Source organism: Anoplophora glabripennis, unplaced genomic scaffold (genome assembly GCF_000390285.2).
Source record: "Anoplophora glabripennis isolate ALB-LARVAE unplaced genomic scaffold, Agla_2.0 scaffold1563, whole genome shotgun sequence".
Taxonomy (NCBI): Eukaryota; Metazoa; Arthropoda; class Insecta; order Coleoptera; family Cerambycidae; genus Anoplophora; species Anoplophora glabripennis.
In genome coordinates, this window is record NW_019417651.1 from 27,402 (window position 1) to 42,148 (window position 14,747).

The window sequence follows — 14,747 nt, forward strand, 5'->3', positions numbered from 1 at the left end:
ATTACAAAAAGATGTTACAAAATTGCAAAATGACATTCAAGCGGAACTTGGTAAATATAAAGAATACATTATGAAGAAATTTAAAGACATCGAGAAGAAGTATAGTGCTCTGGAAGAACGTATGCATATAGTAGAGAACCAGATGACCCTTTCATATGGAAAACTTATCGTCGCATCACATCATGGATCCTCTTTAAATAACCCATAAATAATGCAGACTATCTTAGTGCTAATCGATTAGTAGAGATATGAAGACGCATTCAAAGGAAAAGATTCAACTTGTTAATGAATTACATAAGCCTATGAGAAAAAACTATGCTCGCAGACGTACGATTATCAAGGGACTTGATGACTTGTGGCAAATGGACTTGGCAGATATGCGCCAGTATGCACACTATAACAAAAATTTTAAAATGATTATGGTTGTCATAGACTGCTTCTCAAAGTTCATGTGGACTAGACCTTTAAAAACAAAGACTGGCGAAGAGATAACGACTGCCTTTAACGACATTTTAGCTTGCGGTAGAATCTGTGTAAATCTACAAACAGATCAAGGTACGGAATTCTTCAACCAGAAATTCCAACACTTTCTCAAGAAGCATGAAATTAATCATTACAATACGTATAGCGTGAAGAAAGCGGCCATTGCTGAACGTGCGATAAGAACTTTGAAATCAAAGCTGTACAAGTACTTTAGCCTAAACGGTACATATAAATGGATAGACGTTTTACCAGAAATTACGAAATCCTACAACGAAACCCGACATCGCACCACGGGATACAAGCCGTCTCAAGTAAATAAGTCCAACGAAGAAAGAATTTTAAAGTCTGCCTACAATCATATTAAGATGAGCGGACCGCAAAAATTCAAAGTGGGTGACGTCGTGCGCATCAGCAAAAATAAACACGTCTTTGATAAGGGTTACACGCCTAATTGGACGACTGAACTATTTAAAATTACGTCGGTTAAAATAACGAATCCAGCGACATACCTCTTGGAAGATATGCAGGGAAATCCTATAAGAGGTGCCTTCTATACTGAGGAGCTACAGAAAACCGCCAGCCCCGACATCTATCTCGTAGAAAAGGTACTAAGGAGAAAAGGAGGGAAAGTTTTCGTGAAGTGGTTGGGGCTTGATAAGAAACATAACAGCTGGATCGAGAACACCAACGTAATTTTAAATAGTTCATCGAGCGAGCAGGTTGTGTGTAAAAATGAGTGAAGTTTCCGCTAATTTAAGTGATGAGGAAAATTACGATTATAGTAAGGACCTAGATGATATTCTGGCTAAATATGAAGAAGCTGCACGGTGGGAATATATTTACTTGCTTTGTAATGTTTTTCCACTAATATCCAACGTCAACATTCAAGTACAGTGTGGATTGAGCCCAGCTAGATCCTTCAGATCCGCAATAATTATAAAAAATGGTAATGGTAATAAATTATCATTTTCTACCTATGAATGGCAAACTCTCTTGGAGCTACTGGAACGTCTGAAAAAACATTTCTTCCAAACACCCCTGCAAGGTTGGTCTGATGAGTAAACCTGTGACTCATCCCTGTGGAGATTACGCGACAGTTACCCAAGTGATCTACGAAAATGTGAAAATGCTACAGATCATCAAATACGACATGCGCATTGATCTTTTCCTTCATGATGTGGAAGAGCTGTTAAAATTAGATGCTTGTGTACTGTCATATAGAATAACTATGCTAGATTCCTTAGATTTTTGTATGTACTACTTTAATGTTTTAGATATGTTTCCTGTTTTCAGTTTTATCATATAGGTTTAAAACAAATAAGACACATATATAAAATAAAAAGTTTATTTATAATGTATTAAATATATATTATGTAAATTTGAGTTTATGGTTCTCTGTTTGCGATATAATTCAGTTTTACCATCTACCAAGATACTGTACATTTGGAACGGAGTCCTACAAAATGGGTCATTATAGAACCATTATTTTCATCTTTCATTAAACCAGGCACTTTTTTGTTAACTAACGGTAAATTATATTTATTATTAGGATCGTAATCTGAAGTATCAAATTTTTCTAAATTTTGCTTCAAAAGATCGTAAACGTTATCACAAGTTATTTCATAAATTAAGCTATCAGTATCGGTATATAGCAATTTACAATCGTCACCTAATTTTTCCAACATGAAATTGTAGTGGAAGTCGTACACACAAGTTTTTGAAATGTCTAGTATACACATGCCAACATACAAGGGCTTATTAAAGCAAATTTCCGATTTGCTAAGTTCAATAGCCACTAGGTCTGGGCCGAAAATTTTGCTGCTATGAAAATTTGGACTAGCGATATAGTGTTTGGCGCCCCAGTGACCATCCCAATGATTTTTTAACTTGATGTTGCGATGCTTGCGGATATTCTCCATAGTCTTACCAAAAATAGCATTTATTAACAGTTTATACAAGTTCTTCTCAAAATCATTGGTTGATTGGGCGCGAAGTTTAGTGTTTAACTCGATGTAGGCCCTCAGCCAGTCGGCCTGCTTAAATTTCAATACACGGTGAATTTTGACTAATTTAACTCCCAAGTTGAGGGCCTGTTTTAAATTTCTATAGTGAATTATATAACGCGTTTTTGAATGTAAGGTTGTCATAAGTTTCGGTAATTTTGATCCCGGGGGCGTGAGGTGCTCAGGACATAGAGGCAAATCTTTGTGGTAGTCGTGAAGATGTTCAGGGTATTCCAAATCTACTTCGAGGACGTACCCTTCAGGAGAAGTATCAGATACGCTGGTGACGTCGATATTTGTATCAGCCCACTCGAACCCACCATATGGCAAGTACTGGGACATAGCCCAACCGTAAAGGTTATTTACGTCAAAGTACATTAAATACTTTGATTGCTTTAAGTAGTTATAAGAAGACATAAACTTATTGTTTGCTTCAGCATAGCGGTTACAGCATTGGCTAACGCCTCCTCTGATGGCCCTATCCATAAACAACAACATATCTACATCCTTTAAGTAATCTAGCGCAATTTTGGTATATTTTAACATGCAATCCCAAGTATAACCTGGCAAAGTGTAGTAATGACCTGGGTCCAGTTGATAAATATTCAAACATTTTTGCCTAAAATTTTCAAAGACATCAGCCAACAACATAATGTCAGTTTTTAAATATAAATCTGAATATTCGCCTAAAGTTGTTATATTAAATTTAGCCCATACCATTTTAGCATGTTCATAATCATCACTGGATATGTTACTATCGTTTAATTTGTTATAAAACTTATCAATGCCTGGTAGTTCTGTTTCGTTTAATTTCTCCTCACAGTCTATATAGTCATATGGAAATACTCCTTTTCTCGTTAGTAAAGTGAATGTTTCCACATCTAAACCACTGAATTCCTTATGTAAATTTTGAAGCTCGTTTGGCTTTAAATATGAAGCAAGAGTATCTAATGAGGATGCCATAAACCTAAAGGAGTCGATAAATCGAAACTTTACCGGCGAATCCGATGTTGACTTTGAAAAGGAGATGTACTTCTCCTTATTGATGGGAAGTAAAGTAATGTTTCCGGTTTTTGCTAAATCTCTAATCAAAAAATGTGAATCATATCCTGTAAGATTATGGAATACTATAGGCACAACAAAAGAATTTTTGAAATTTAAGTTGCAGCTTTCGTGTGCCGCTCCGCGATAGGTTCCAGTAAAATGACAGTGGTCTCTAACCTTTTTGGTACCTGTTTCAAAAGGTTTTTCGCAAATGTGACAGTGTGTAGCAGAAAAAAATTGAAATGATTGTTCCTGCGAAATATTCATGGGTACTACGGTTTTCAGTTTATCTTCGATAACTTTCGATATGTTTTCCAGCTCCCGAGTAAACCATTCGATACAACCGAGGCTCCTATTGCTTGCGTAAAACGATAGAGAATCATCATATGAACACTTAAAATAGAAACCTGCACTGATCGCGGTATGCTTTTGATATTTTTTGGTTGACGTATGTCGCTGCCTTTGTTGGTCTGTAAGAGGTTCTAACATGGACTCAAAATCACAATATAAAATGAAAGGTACCTTTTCTTTATACCTATAATTTTTGAAAGAAAGAGATTTCTCCTCCGGGAAGGTAATTTTACATTTATTAATTTTAGAGCAATCTTCAGTGTGACTATCTAACGCGGTTTCCGTACTAAAATAATTTAAACAAATATCACAAATATATTTGGCATGTGCTTTTTTACTTAATTGACTAACATTGACTAACAAAAATGGTATCGCTGCTACTTTCCTCCTCCTTACGTTCATCGAAATAAATATCTTGAATAATTAAAAGATTAACATGTCTCTCGAGTTTATTGTTGGTTAAACGAGCAGGTTCAACGTTATATTTATTCTTCCCGGCTAATTTTGATTGGTAAACGTTAACCGAAATCTTATTAAGTTTAGTAATCTGCGAAATTTGCATTGGAAAATCAATTCCATCTAAATTCAGAACAGTTGAAGGATGTGGATATGATGATGTTCAATCTGCGTGTTTTAGTCTATCAACTGGATAAAGTGCTGAAACAATAGACCAAGCGAAGCAGGCGTCATCGTCATAATTTTTAACGTTAACACAAGCGTGCTTTTTAGCAATTACCTCGGGGAGCCTGATAAAGGAAGAGACCCCGTGACCCATTACAAATTTGTTAATGTTAATTTCTAAACTGATAATTTTACGTAACGCCCAACCGCTATCTTTTTCCTGGAACTCTTCTACTTTATTTAAAATTTTATCCGTAACGTTTTCAAAAAACCAAACTTTTAGATCTGTACCCAANGAGCGCCAGAAGAAAGGGCCCTAGCCGGCGGGGCCCAGCCAGGACAGGAGGAGGCCCCCTGAACCGATCGAATCCGGCCGCGTTGGCGGCCCGGAATGACGGGGAAAGGGCCTACCTCTACGAGGCGTCCGGGCCTACAGCGATGAAGTGGGTAAAGAGCGATAATCCCGCTCGACCCTGCTCCATCTGAGGTCATTTTTCCTGCCAAGGATATTGGCGCGAGTCGAAGCCGAATCCGGTTTTGTTTAGTTTCGCGTTCATTCTTTTTGTCTTTTTTATTTGCTTCTAGTTGACGAAGTAGCGACTCGTTCAACTAGTTAGTTCTTTAAATCATTACATTTTCAACATTTAAACTTAAACCTAAAACTCATCTATAATTATTATACAAATCTACGACAAATCTACAAACCTACAATTAAGTGCAACTTTAATCAACATTCTACGTACATTTCAACAAACAGATATATTCTATACATCAATTACGATATCAAGCATCTTTACAAAACTACAAATCAACTAGTCTTCGTTAAATTCATTCACGACATTACAACGTACAACATACGACCATTCTACGAAAGTGCTACGTCACGCTCTCATGTAAATAGCGTCCTTCTTCTGTCTCCGAAATTTGAGAATCAGTGTGATAAAGCCATAAACACAGTGTTTCATTCCTACAAGATAAGCCGACACAAGGTAAGTGGCTTTACTTGTCAGTTTTACTCGTCAGTTTTTCTTGTCAGTTTTCTTGTATAACTTTACCGTATTTTCATATTTTGTGTCCTACAAATCTCTACTTTCGTTCTAAGCACACATTATTTTGATATCCAAGATATCATGGCGCCCTGGCATTTATAAACATTCACTGACGTTCATAAACAATCATAAACATTCTAATTATTACATTTATAACAAATTTCATTAACCTTTTTTTTACATTTTACATTGATATTTTGAATTTCACCCAACTTTAACGTTAACTTGCATTTATCAACTTAAATCTACTTTTTGACAAAGAATAGCTAGAATATACGTATTTAATCATTTTGCTTTATTTAAAATAAAATCCGAGATAGAGTTTCAAGCTAGCCAAGGCAAACAAAAAAACCCATTCTTAACAGTATTGATATGTTGGCTGGTATACAGATTTTGAATACAAGTAAACATTTTCAAATCTTAAACCGTTTGGGTGTTCCAATAAACTTATTATCGTATCAGTTTTTCCGCAATTCGAAGGGCCAACAAATATTCCTCGTTTAGAGGAACCTCCGAAAAGTGGTCCATGTTTTCTAAAGCTAGTTCCTGATGACACTTTATCGTGGCTTGTAACTGGCAGTGAAATTCTCTGCTTTTCGATCCTCATTCTTAAAACAAATTTAAAGTACTACAAAACCAAGTATCCGTGAAACTATTTATAAGGGTAATTGAAGGTATATAAATTCATTTCTGTTGAAGCATTCTTCAGAGTATTGTAAATGTTAGTGCATAATCCGACTCCAGTTAATCGTAGACGTAAGAGCGTAAAGATAGGTTTTGGAATTGTTAACACACTTGTGAACAAACTCCCCTTTGAACTTCATTTACCTGGCTATCAGTACTGCGGCCCAGGTACCAAATTACAAAAGCGGTTGGCGCGAGGTGATACAGGACTCAACGTTCTCGATAGACACTGTCTTGATCACGATCTCCAATACTCGAGAAGTTCAAATCTAGAAGATCGTCATAAGGCTGATTACGAACTTGAACAACACGCTTGGAAAAGGGTGAAATCTAAGGACGCTAGTTTAGGTGAAAAAACCGCTGCGTGGTTTGTTACCAATACCATGAAGGCGAAAAGAAAATTGGGAATGGGATTGAAAAAGAAAATCAAACCAAAAAGTGGAGGAGCTGTTCGTACCAGAAGGGAGGATTTTTACCACTTTTACTTCCAATATTGGGTGCTTTGGGAGCTCTAGGAGGTGGAGCTGCGGGGATAGCAAAAGCTGTAAACGACGCTAAAGCGAATAAACAACAATTAGCTGAACTGCAAAGACATAATCTAGCCATGGAGCAGGCTGGTAAAGGTTTATATTTGCGTCCGTACAAGAAGGGAAAAGGATTGTATTTCGATCCGTATAAAAAAAAACTCCCAATAAAACTACTCCGCCATGCATTAACAAATATAGATCTTGCAAAATTTGCAAAGAAATTGCGACTTCCCAATTTCCGAGGTGTGTTTATGAAAGATAATTTACCGGAGAAAATAAGAAAAAACTAATGCGGTATTATTAATTTGGATATTCTGTCCGGACCCGGTACTCACTGGACAGCATACGTGAAAAGAAACAATATTATTATATACTTCGACAGCTACGGGAACGAGACCTCTAATTGCATTGACAAAATATTTCTTCAGCGACGGTAGTTTCAACAGTAAAATATAATCACGATAAATTTCAGCACGATAACACTTATATATGCGGTCATCTATGCCTAAAATTATTATATAATATGTGTAATCGATAAAAATACTTTATTTTAAATATAGTTTCGAGTTCAACAACATGTCTTTAACTTTTTCTCTATCGGGAAATTCCTCAATATTAAGTGCAGACTTTAATCCATCGATATACTTGGACGACGATTCAGAGTACGTTATTGGATTAGCCAATTTTGAAATATTCAATGTCGTTCCAAACATTGACGAAACAAACAACAAATTTATGTATGGTAACACCACGTTAACAATTCCTACTGGAGCTTATGAAATTATCGACCTTAATAATTATATTCGAATGAACATTCAAACACTCAGTCAGATAAATATAATAGCAAATCATAATACATCAACTGTAAGAATTGATTCTGATGTGGATATTGACTTTACATCGGATAACTCAATAGGTCGTTTATTAGGTTTTCACAAGAGAGTTCTTAAAGCCAATCAACAAAACAAATCTGATTTTCCCGTTCAAATAATTAAAGTTAACGCTTTATGCATAGACTGTAATATAGCTACGGGATCGTNTAAGGTTAACGCTTTATGTATAGACTGCAACATAGCGGTGGGATCCTATTCCAACGGGCAACCTGTCCATATAATCCATCAGTTCTTTCCATCTGTAGCACCAGGATATAAAATAGTGGAATCACCCCAAAATATTATTTATTTCCCAGTAACCGTCAAGACGATCAACACCATAACTGTTAAAGTACTTGATCAGGACGGAAAAATTGTTAATTTTCGTGAAGAAACCATCACAGTCAGATTACATCTTAAAAAATTGTAAAATGGTAATTCGCTACAATCATACAACAAGTGTTGTGACTAAACGTAATTATAAAAGGAAACCCAAAAACAAATTGCCAGTTAGTCCGAATAGAAACGTTAGTAAAGTAACAACTGAAAATAAGAGATTTCTAAAGTCCTTGGGTTTTGAAGTACTCGTATAATGGATATTCTAAACGTTACACAGCAACCTCTTATGGACAATTCTATTGTTGATTTAGAGTATCACAATTACCAACCTTTTGTGACTGCTAAATTTGATTATAATGACGAAATTAGAATTTCAATTCAAGAATTGGATGCGTACACGTTACCATCTGAAAGTATGCTGTATGTAGAAGGAACTTTAACTAAAGAAGATGGAACACCCCCTACCAAGTTAAAACTAATTAATAACGCCTTTAACTACCTGTTTAGAGAAATTCGATATGAAATGAATGGCGTTGTTATCGATTCAGTTCGAAACGTAGGATTAACATCAACACTAAAAGGATATCTATCTTACAATGAAAGCGAAAGCGTTAAACTTCAAAATGCGGGGTGGTTTCCGAAAGATGGGGTCATATCAGACAATAAATTTAATGTATGCATACCACTAAAAATGGTGATGGGTTTTTTTGAAGATTATAGAAGAATTATATTAAACATGAAACAAGAATTGGTTCTAATTAGAAGCAGTAATGACTTAGTCGCAGTTACGGCAGTCGATGATACCGAAAAACCTAAGATAAATATTGATAAGCTTTACTGGAAAGTCCCGCATGTATCTGTAGATATTCTACAGCAGCTGGCACTAACCAAACTTTTAGACAAAAATGTCGAAATATTTTTACCTTTCCGCTCATGGGAACTTGTTGAGTATCCATCTCTTTCTCAAACTGCTAGACATACTTGGTCTGTGAAAACTACTACAAAGTTGGAAACCCCTCGTCACATAGTTGTTGCTTTCTAAACGGATAAGAAAAATAAAGTAATCTCTGATATGAGCAAATTTGACAACTGCAATTTAACAAATATTAGAGTGTTTTTGAACAGCGAGAGGTATCCATACCATGACTTATTCCTCAACTTTGATGATAATAAATATGCTATATTATATGAAATGTTTGCAAATTTCCGACATTCCTACTACGAGACTGGAAATGAACACATATTGACAGCTCACATCAAAAAGAAACGATTCAATCAGGATCTGTTATTTTACGTCTAGAGTGGGAGACGTCAACAAATATTCCTAATGAAACAACTGCATACTGCCTAATTTTACATGATCGCTTGTTCCGATACAACCCATTTACAAAAATTGTTATACAAGTCTAACTTATTTAAGGATGATAGTATGCTGCATCGAGTTAGTTAATCATGATCTCCATGTACAGAAAGACGCTTCGAGAACACATAATAAAACTCAGAAGTTTAAGAAAACAGATTGAATTGTAGTGTTATAAAGAGGTAGGCTAATTTAGAAATATGCCACTAGTATTGGATATTCAAGGTTTCAAAATTGAAAAAAACAAGTTTTTTATTAAGGAACTAGCAGCCTATAACGGTGTTAAGGTAGCTCACTATACTTTCAAATCACCATTTCCTAAAAAGTATCTACCGCCAGACCTGGAAAAGCAAGCGACATGGCTAACAAATAATCACCATTGTATAGATTGGAAAGAAGGATGTACCCCATATTACAATTATTTTGCAAATATCATTCGTGGGTTAACAGCAAACGAAAAGGAAATATATGTTAAAGGAAAAGCAAATACCGCATTCATAAGAGAATATTCATCAGGCCCCGTTTACGAGTTGGAGGAACATCCGCCACTTCAGTTTACGGAACCCACATGTTTCTATCATATCAAAAAAAATGTATGTGTTCATTATCGACAGTATATTATCTATACAATAACTTTATTATGTCATAATTTTTAAATAAAAACTACTTAACCATATCAAAAATGTGTTTTATTAACATCACCATCTCTATATTTAGCTGAGGTAAATAACCTGTTGATTCACTTGTCTAGATAAGTCACCGAAGTGTGGGAAATTATTAAATTAACCATTCCCATGATCATCTGTTCACCAGATGTTTATGTGTCATTGAATCTACTTTATTTAGCCACGCCCGCATGTATTTCTATTTATATAATGGAAAATTGTAAGATGAAATCAGTGTTCAGTATTACACTAACAATGAAGTGCGAACATTGTCAGCGCGTGTTTACTTTTAAAAGCAGTTTAGTTAGGCATATAAGAACCTTTGTCCAGTTTTAAAGAAAAAAGATATACCTTCCACGACCTCTACTAGAAGGTGTGAACACTGTGAAAAAGACTTTGCTAATAAATATAGCTTAGTGCGACACACTAACAGCCATTGACCGGTTTTGCATGATGATATAAAAAGAAAAACGGGTAGTGGGCATTTTCCTCCAGCAAAGAAACAAAGAACAGATAGATAATCAGCCAAGCATAAGTTTAGACAATGGTATGGAGAAACTACATACTGATTTTGCTAATAGGGTAGCAAGTTTTAGGTTTACGAATTCTAAAACTTATATTAACTACAATGAATTTTTTGATGAAGTGAAACAAAAAGTATTTGATGTAATTAAAACATATTTACAGCAACATCACACTACTAAAATAAATTTCGAAGTGTTTTGGTTTTACATTATACCGGAAAAAGAGAAGAGTGATGTAAAATCGTTCAATACTAAAAATAAGATCGTGACAAATGGAACAGATTTAGAAAAAATGTTTAAAGAATTTATTGAAGAAATGACATCTCAAGTTTCGGAATTTTCTGAAAAAGATTCTGGGTGGACTTTAAAACATATAATATTTTTGGATGTAAATATAAACAAGTATACTCCACTTTCGGCATCTTCATATATTAAACTTCCCACAGCTATAGCGAAAAAGTGTGGTGTATTTAATATTAAAAACAATGATATCGCTTGCTTTGCATGGTCGGTTAATGCCTCAATATTTCCTTCACAAGGCGATCCAACAAAAACCAGTTCATATCCGCACTACGATACTCTATTAAACTTTAATGGGTTAGAGTTTCCCATGAAACTGAAGGATATTCCCAAGTTTGAAAACATGAATAATATATCTATTAATGTATTTGGTGTAGAAACAGAATACAATAACGGAAAATATACTACAGAAGTAGTTGGACCGTTACATCAGACGTCTTGTCGTCAACCTACACATGTAAATTTGTTACTTGTGTCAGATACATCTACAAACATCAATCACTACTGCCTTATAACCGATTTGTCAAGATTAGTTTTAAAACAGAAATCCAAACACACTGGACGTTTATATATTTGTGAGGGGTGTCTACAATCCTTCCGTGAATTGAAGCAATTGAAAGAACACGAAGAAAATGATTGCAGTCACATTACTACAAAGCTACCATCTACTATCTTGATAGTAAATAAATATGGACAATCAGTTCCTGAAAATATTCTAAAATTTGTAAATTTTGAGAAGCAGTTACCAGTACTATTCGTAATTTATGCTGATTTTGAAAGCTTATTGAAACCGATCCATTACAATGAACCTCGTGGAGATAAACCCTTCACAGTTAAAGTATGTGAATACGAACCTTATTCCTTTGCGTTCTACGTGAAATAGAAATTTTGATGATAGATACTCCAAATTTGAATCATATGGAGGACCCAATCCTGCCGAGGTATTTATTGAGAATTTGGATAAAACAGTTCTAGATCTGTACAACAATCATTTAAAGCACGTTAAGGAGATGTTTCCCCTTTCAGCGAAAGAGGAAATTGAATACGAAAATACATCTTGCTGTCACATTTGTCAGAAGCCTTTCGACAATACCGATACTAAAGTTCGTGACCACTGTCATTTGACAGGACGCTTCCGTTCTGCAGCTCATTCTGTTTGTAATTTAAACTATAAAGTTCCAAAATTTTTTCCGGTTTTTTTTCACAATCTAAACTACGATGCCTCTCTATTTATTAAGAAGTTGGCTTTTAAGAAAGAGAATGTTTCTGTCATAGCACAAACAAAGGAGAAATATATCTCCTTCTCCAAATCCATTCTTGTAGAGAAATCTGCGGATCCCAAGAAGTCGGACATATACCTAAAATTGAAGTTTGTAGACTCTTTTCGATTTTTAAGTAAATCTCTAGACAAACTAAGTCAAACTTTGGAATCACATCAGTGTGTTGAAACTAAAAGATATTTTCAAGATGAGGAAGGGTTCAACTTGATTAGGCGTAAAGGTGTATTTCCTTATAGTTATGTAGACTCGTTTGAGAAATTGGATGAAGCCACATTACCTACAAAAGAGCAATTTTATAATGAATTGGCGGACGAATTCATTTCTGATAAGGATTACGAAAGAGCCAATAAAGTGTGGAATATGTTCAAGTGTAAAACTGGGAGAATATGCAGATTTATATTTAAAATCTGATGTTTTTCTACTGACTGATGTATTTGAAAACTTTAGAAAAGTGTGTTAATACACTACAAGTTGGATCCGGCTCATTATTTGACTGCTCCATCTTTGAGCTGGGATGCCACATTACGTCACACCCAAATTGAATTTGAACTTTTAACGGATGTGGATGCTTTACATTTCTTCAGAAAATCAATTCGTGGAGGTGTCTCGCAGTGCACTAAAAGAAAATCGGTATCCAATAACAAATTCCTANCTACCATTCGAGTAATTTCCATAGAGAAAAACTGGAATACAATATTTTTAGCCTCTGAAACTCTGTTGAAACTGTGGGAGTTGTTACCGCTTATAAAATACAGGATCAACCTATTAAAAAATTTACAGTTTGGAAATTATTTCAACGTGTTAAAAACTGGATTGCGAAAACAGACAGGTAATGTTGTCTCTAATGCTTTAAATATTCTCAGACTTGAAGATAATCCGAACAGTGAAAACTTGTCTATGGTATTGGAGCGATTGTATTTATACCCGGAAATATTTGAAAAAGAATGTATCCAAAATGAAGAAGGTTACTTTCAACGAACAACTTAATCAGGTACATTTAATGTTTACTTGGAGCCATGCCTACAACACCGCTAGAAAAAAATATTGGAAATACGCGGCTATTGATAGATGTCGTTTATGTCGTTTCCAAAAAAGGATTGCAAATTCATCAAACATAATTAACCCTATTTTAGAATCAAATCATAGATGTAAAATATATAAGGAGAGGTTTATATAATTTGTGAAATAAAATACGTTATACAAAAAAAGTGTTTTATTATTTTGTTACATTATATTATATCTTTTTTATTCACCCAAGAATTATATTTTTTGCCTAGTCCAAGCCAAGCTACAAGGACTTTATCGCGTTTTTTTCGAACAATCTTGTCTACAAGGTAAACATCTGGATATTTGGCTTTCTGCAGCTCTTCAGTATAAAAAGCTCCTTGAATTTGTTCTTTGTTTTGATCTTCCAGGAGATAAGTTGTTGGATTACAGGAATTAACTTTGACAACCCGAATGATTTCGTTGGACCAGTTGGCAGTATACCCTTTAGAAAATAATTCTCTATATCTGCTGACCCTTACATAATCTCCTACTTTATATTTCGGTCGTCTCAAGTCTAATGTTTTCAGGTGACTGTAAACTGTCTGTAATATTTTCTTAGCATTCCTTTGGTTGATTTTATTAGGAGGTAAACTAAGTGTTCTGTGCGGAGTGTGGTTGTACTGACATAACATCTTGTAAAATCGGTGTCCATTTATAAGTTCCTTGCAAACTAAACTTTTTCCACAATAGGTTTTTTAAAGTACGATTTGTCCGCTCCACAACGCTGGTTTTCATAGTTGACTATAATGATTTATTTTAAACTAAATCATCAGCTTTTTAAATTCACTATTATAGAATTCCTTTCCTAAGTCCGTCTGACAATTTCGTGGCATATTTTTAATTTGCAGCAGAATTTTACGCATAGCAGTTGTCACGTCTTTTGCAGTTTTCCGTTTAACAGGTTTTGTCCACACAAACTTACTAAATACGTTTATGACGACAAGTATGTATCTAAAACCCTTATTAATTTTCGCATAAGGTATCATTTCCACTAAATCTGCTTATATCAAATCATTTAAACCTTTAAATATAACACCTCTCTTAAATGTTTTTCTTGCTGGTTTATGTATTTCGTTTACGATTACTTCTTTAATATTAGACATTTTTCTCTATAGGGCATTGCAACACAATCTCCACATATAAGGAAGCCGATTGGCCCCGAAAACGTATAATGTCTCCTTTGTTTATATTTTTTCCGATTAGATCACTTGGTTTTAAAGATTGGATTGGCATTTACTATGATGTAATGAAGATTCACATATATAGAACGCCGATGAGTTAGGTGATGATGTTATAACTGACATCTGTGTACTGGCTACTGACTGGTAAGGTGTTGACCTTAAAATATGGCGACCAAATTTATCGATTGACATCTTTTTCTATCAACAGTTTACGATTAAATGAGGGTTACTGTTAGATATTACTTATCTTATAATTTTCAGTTCCTTTAATTCTTCAATCATTGCGGCTATTTCATTATTATGCCCATCATTTCCAGCCATCTGGGAAAACAGCAACAATCGTAATCTACTAATTAGCTCGTTAGGGTAATCGAAATAGATATAGTCTATTTTATTATTGGATAAATCTAGCATGCT

At 34.8% G+C, this 14,747-nt stretch overlaps 1 protein-coding gene across 1 annotated transcript; it reads right to left on the minus strand.

Moving 5' to 3' along the window:
• Nucleotides 1-1,907: 1,907 nt before the first annotated feature.
• Nucleotides 1,908-3,449, minus strand: LOC111692439. The gene has a single exon (XM_023456452.1). The coding sequence runs from the start codon at nt 3,447-3,449 to the stop codon at nt 1,908-1,910; it is 1,542 nt and encodes a 513-aa protein (XP_023312220.1).
• Between the last annotated feature and the right edge of the window lie 11,298 nt (nt 3,450-14,747).

Excerpts from the sequence above, each read along its gene's own strand:
- LOC111692439 (XM_023456452.1), bottom strand. The coding sequence starts at position 3,449 with ATGGCATCCTCATTAGATACTCTTGCTTCATATTTAAAGCCAAACGAG.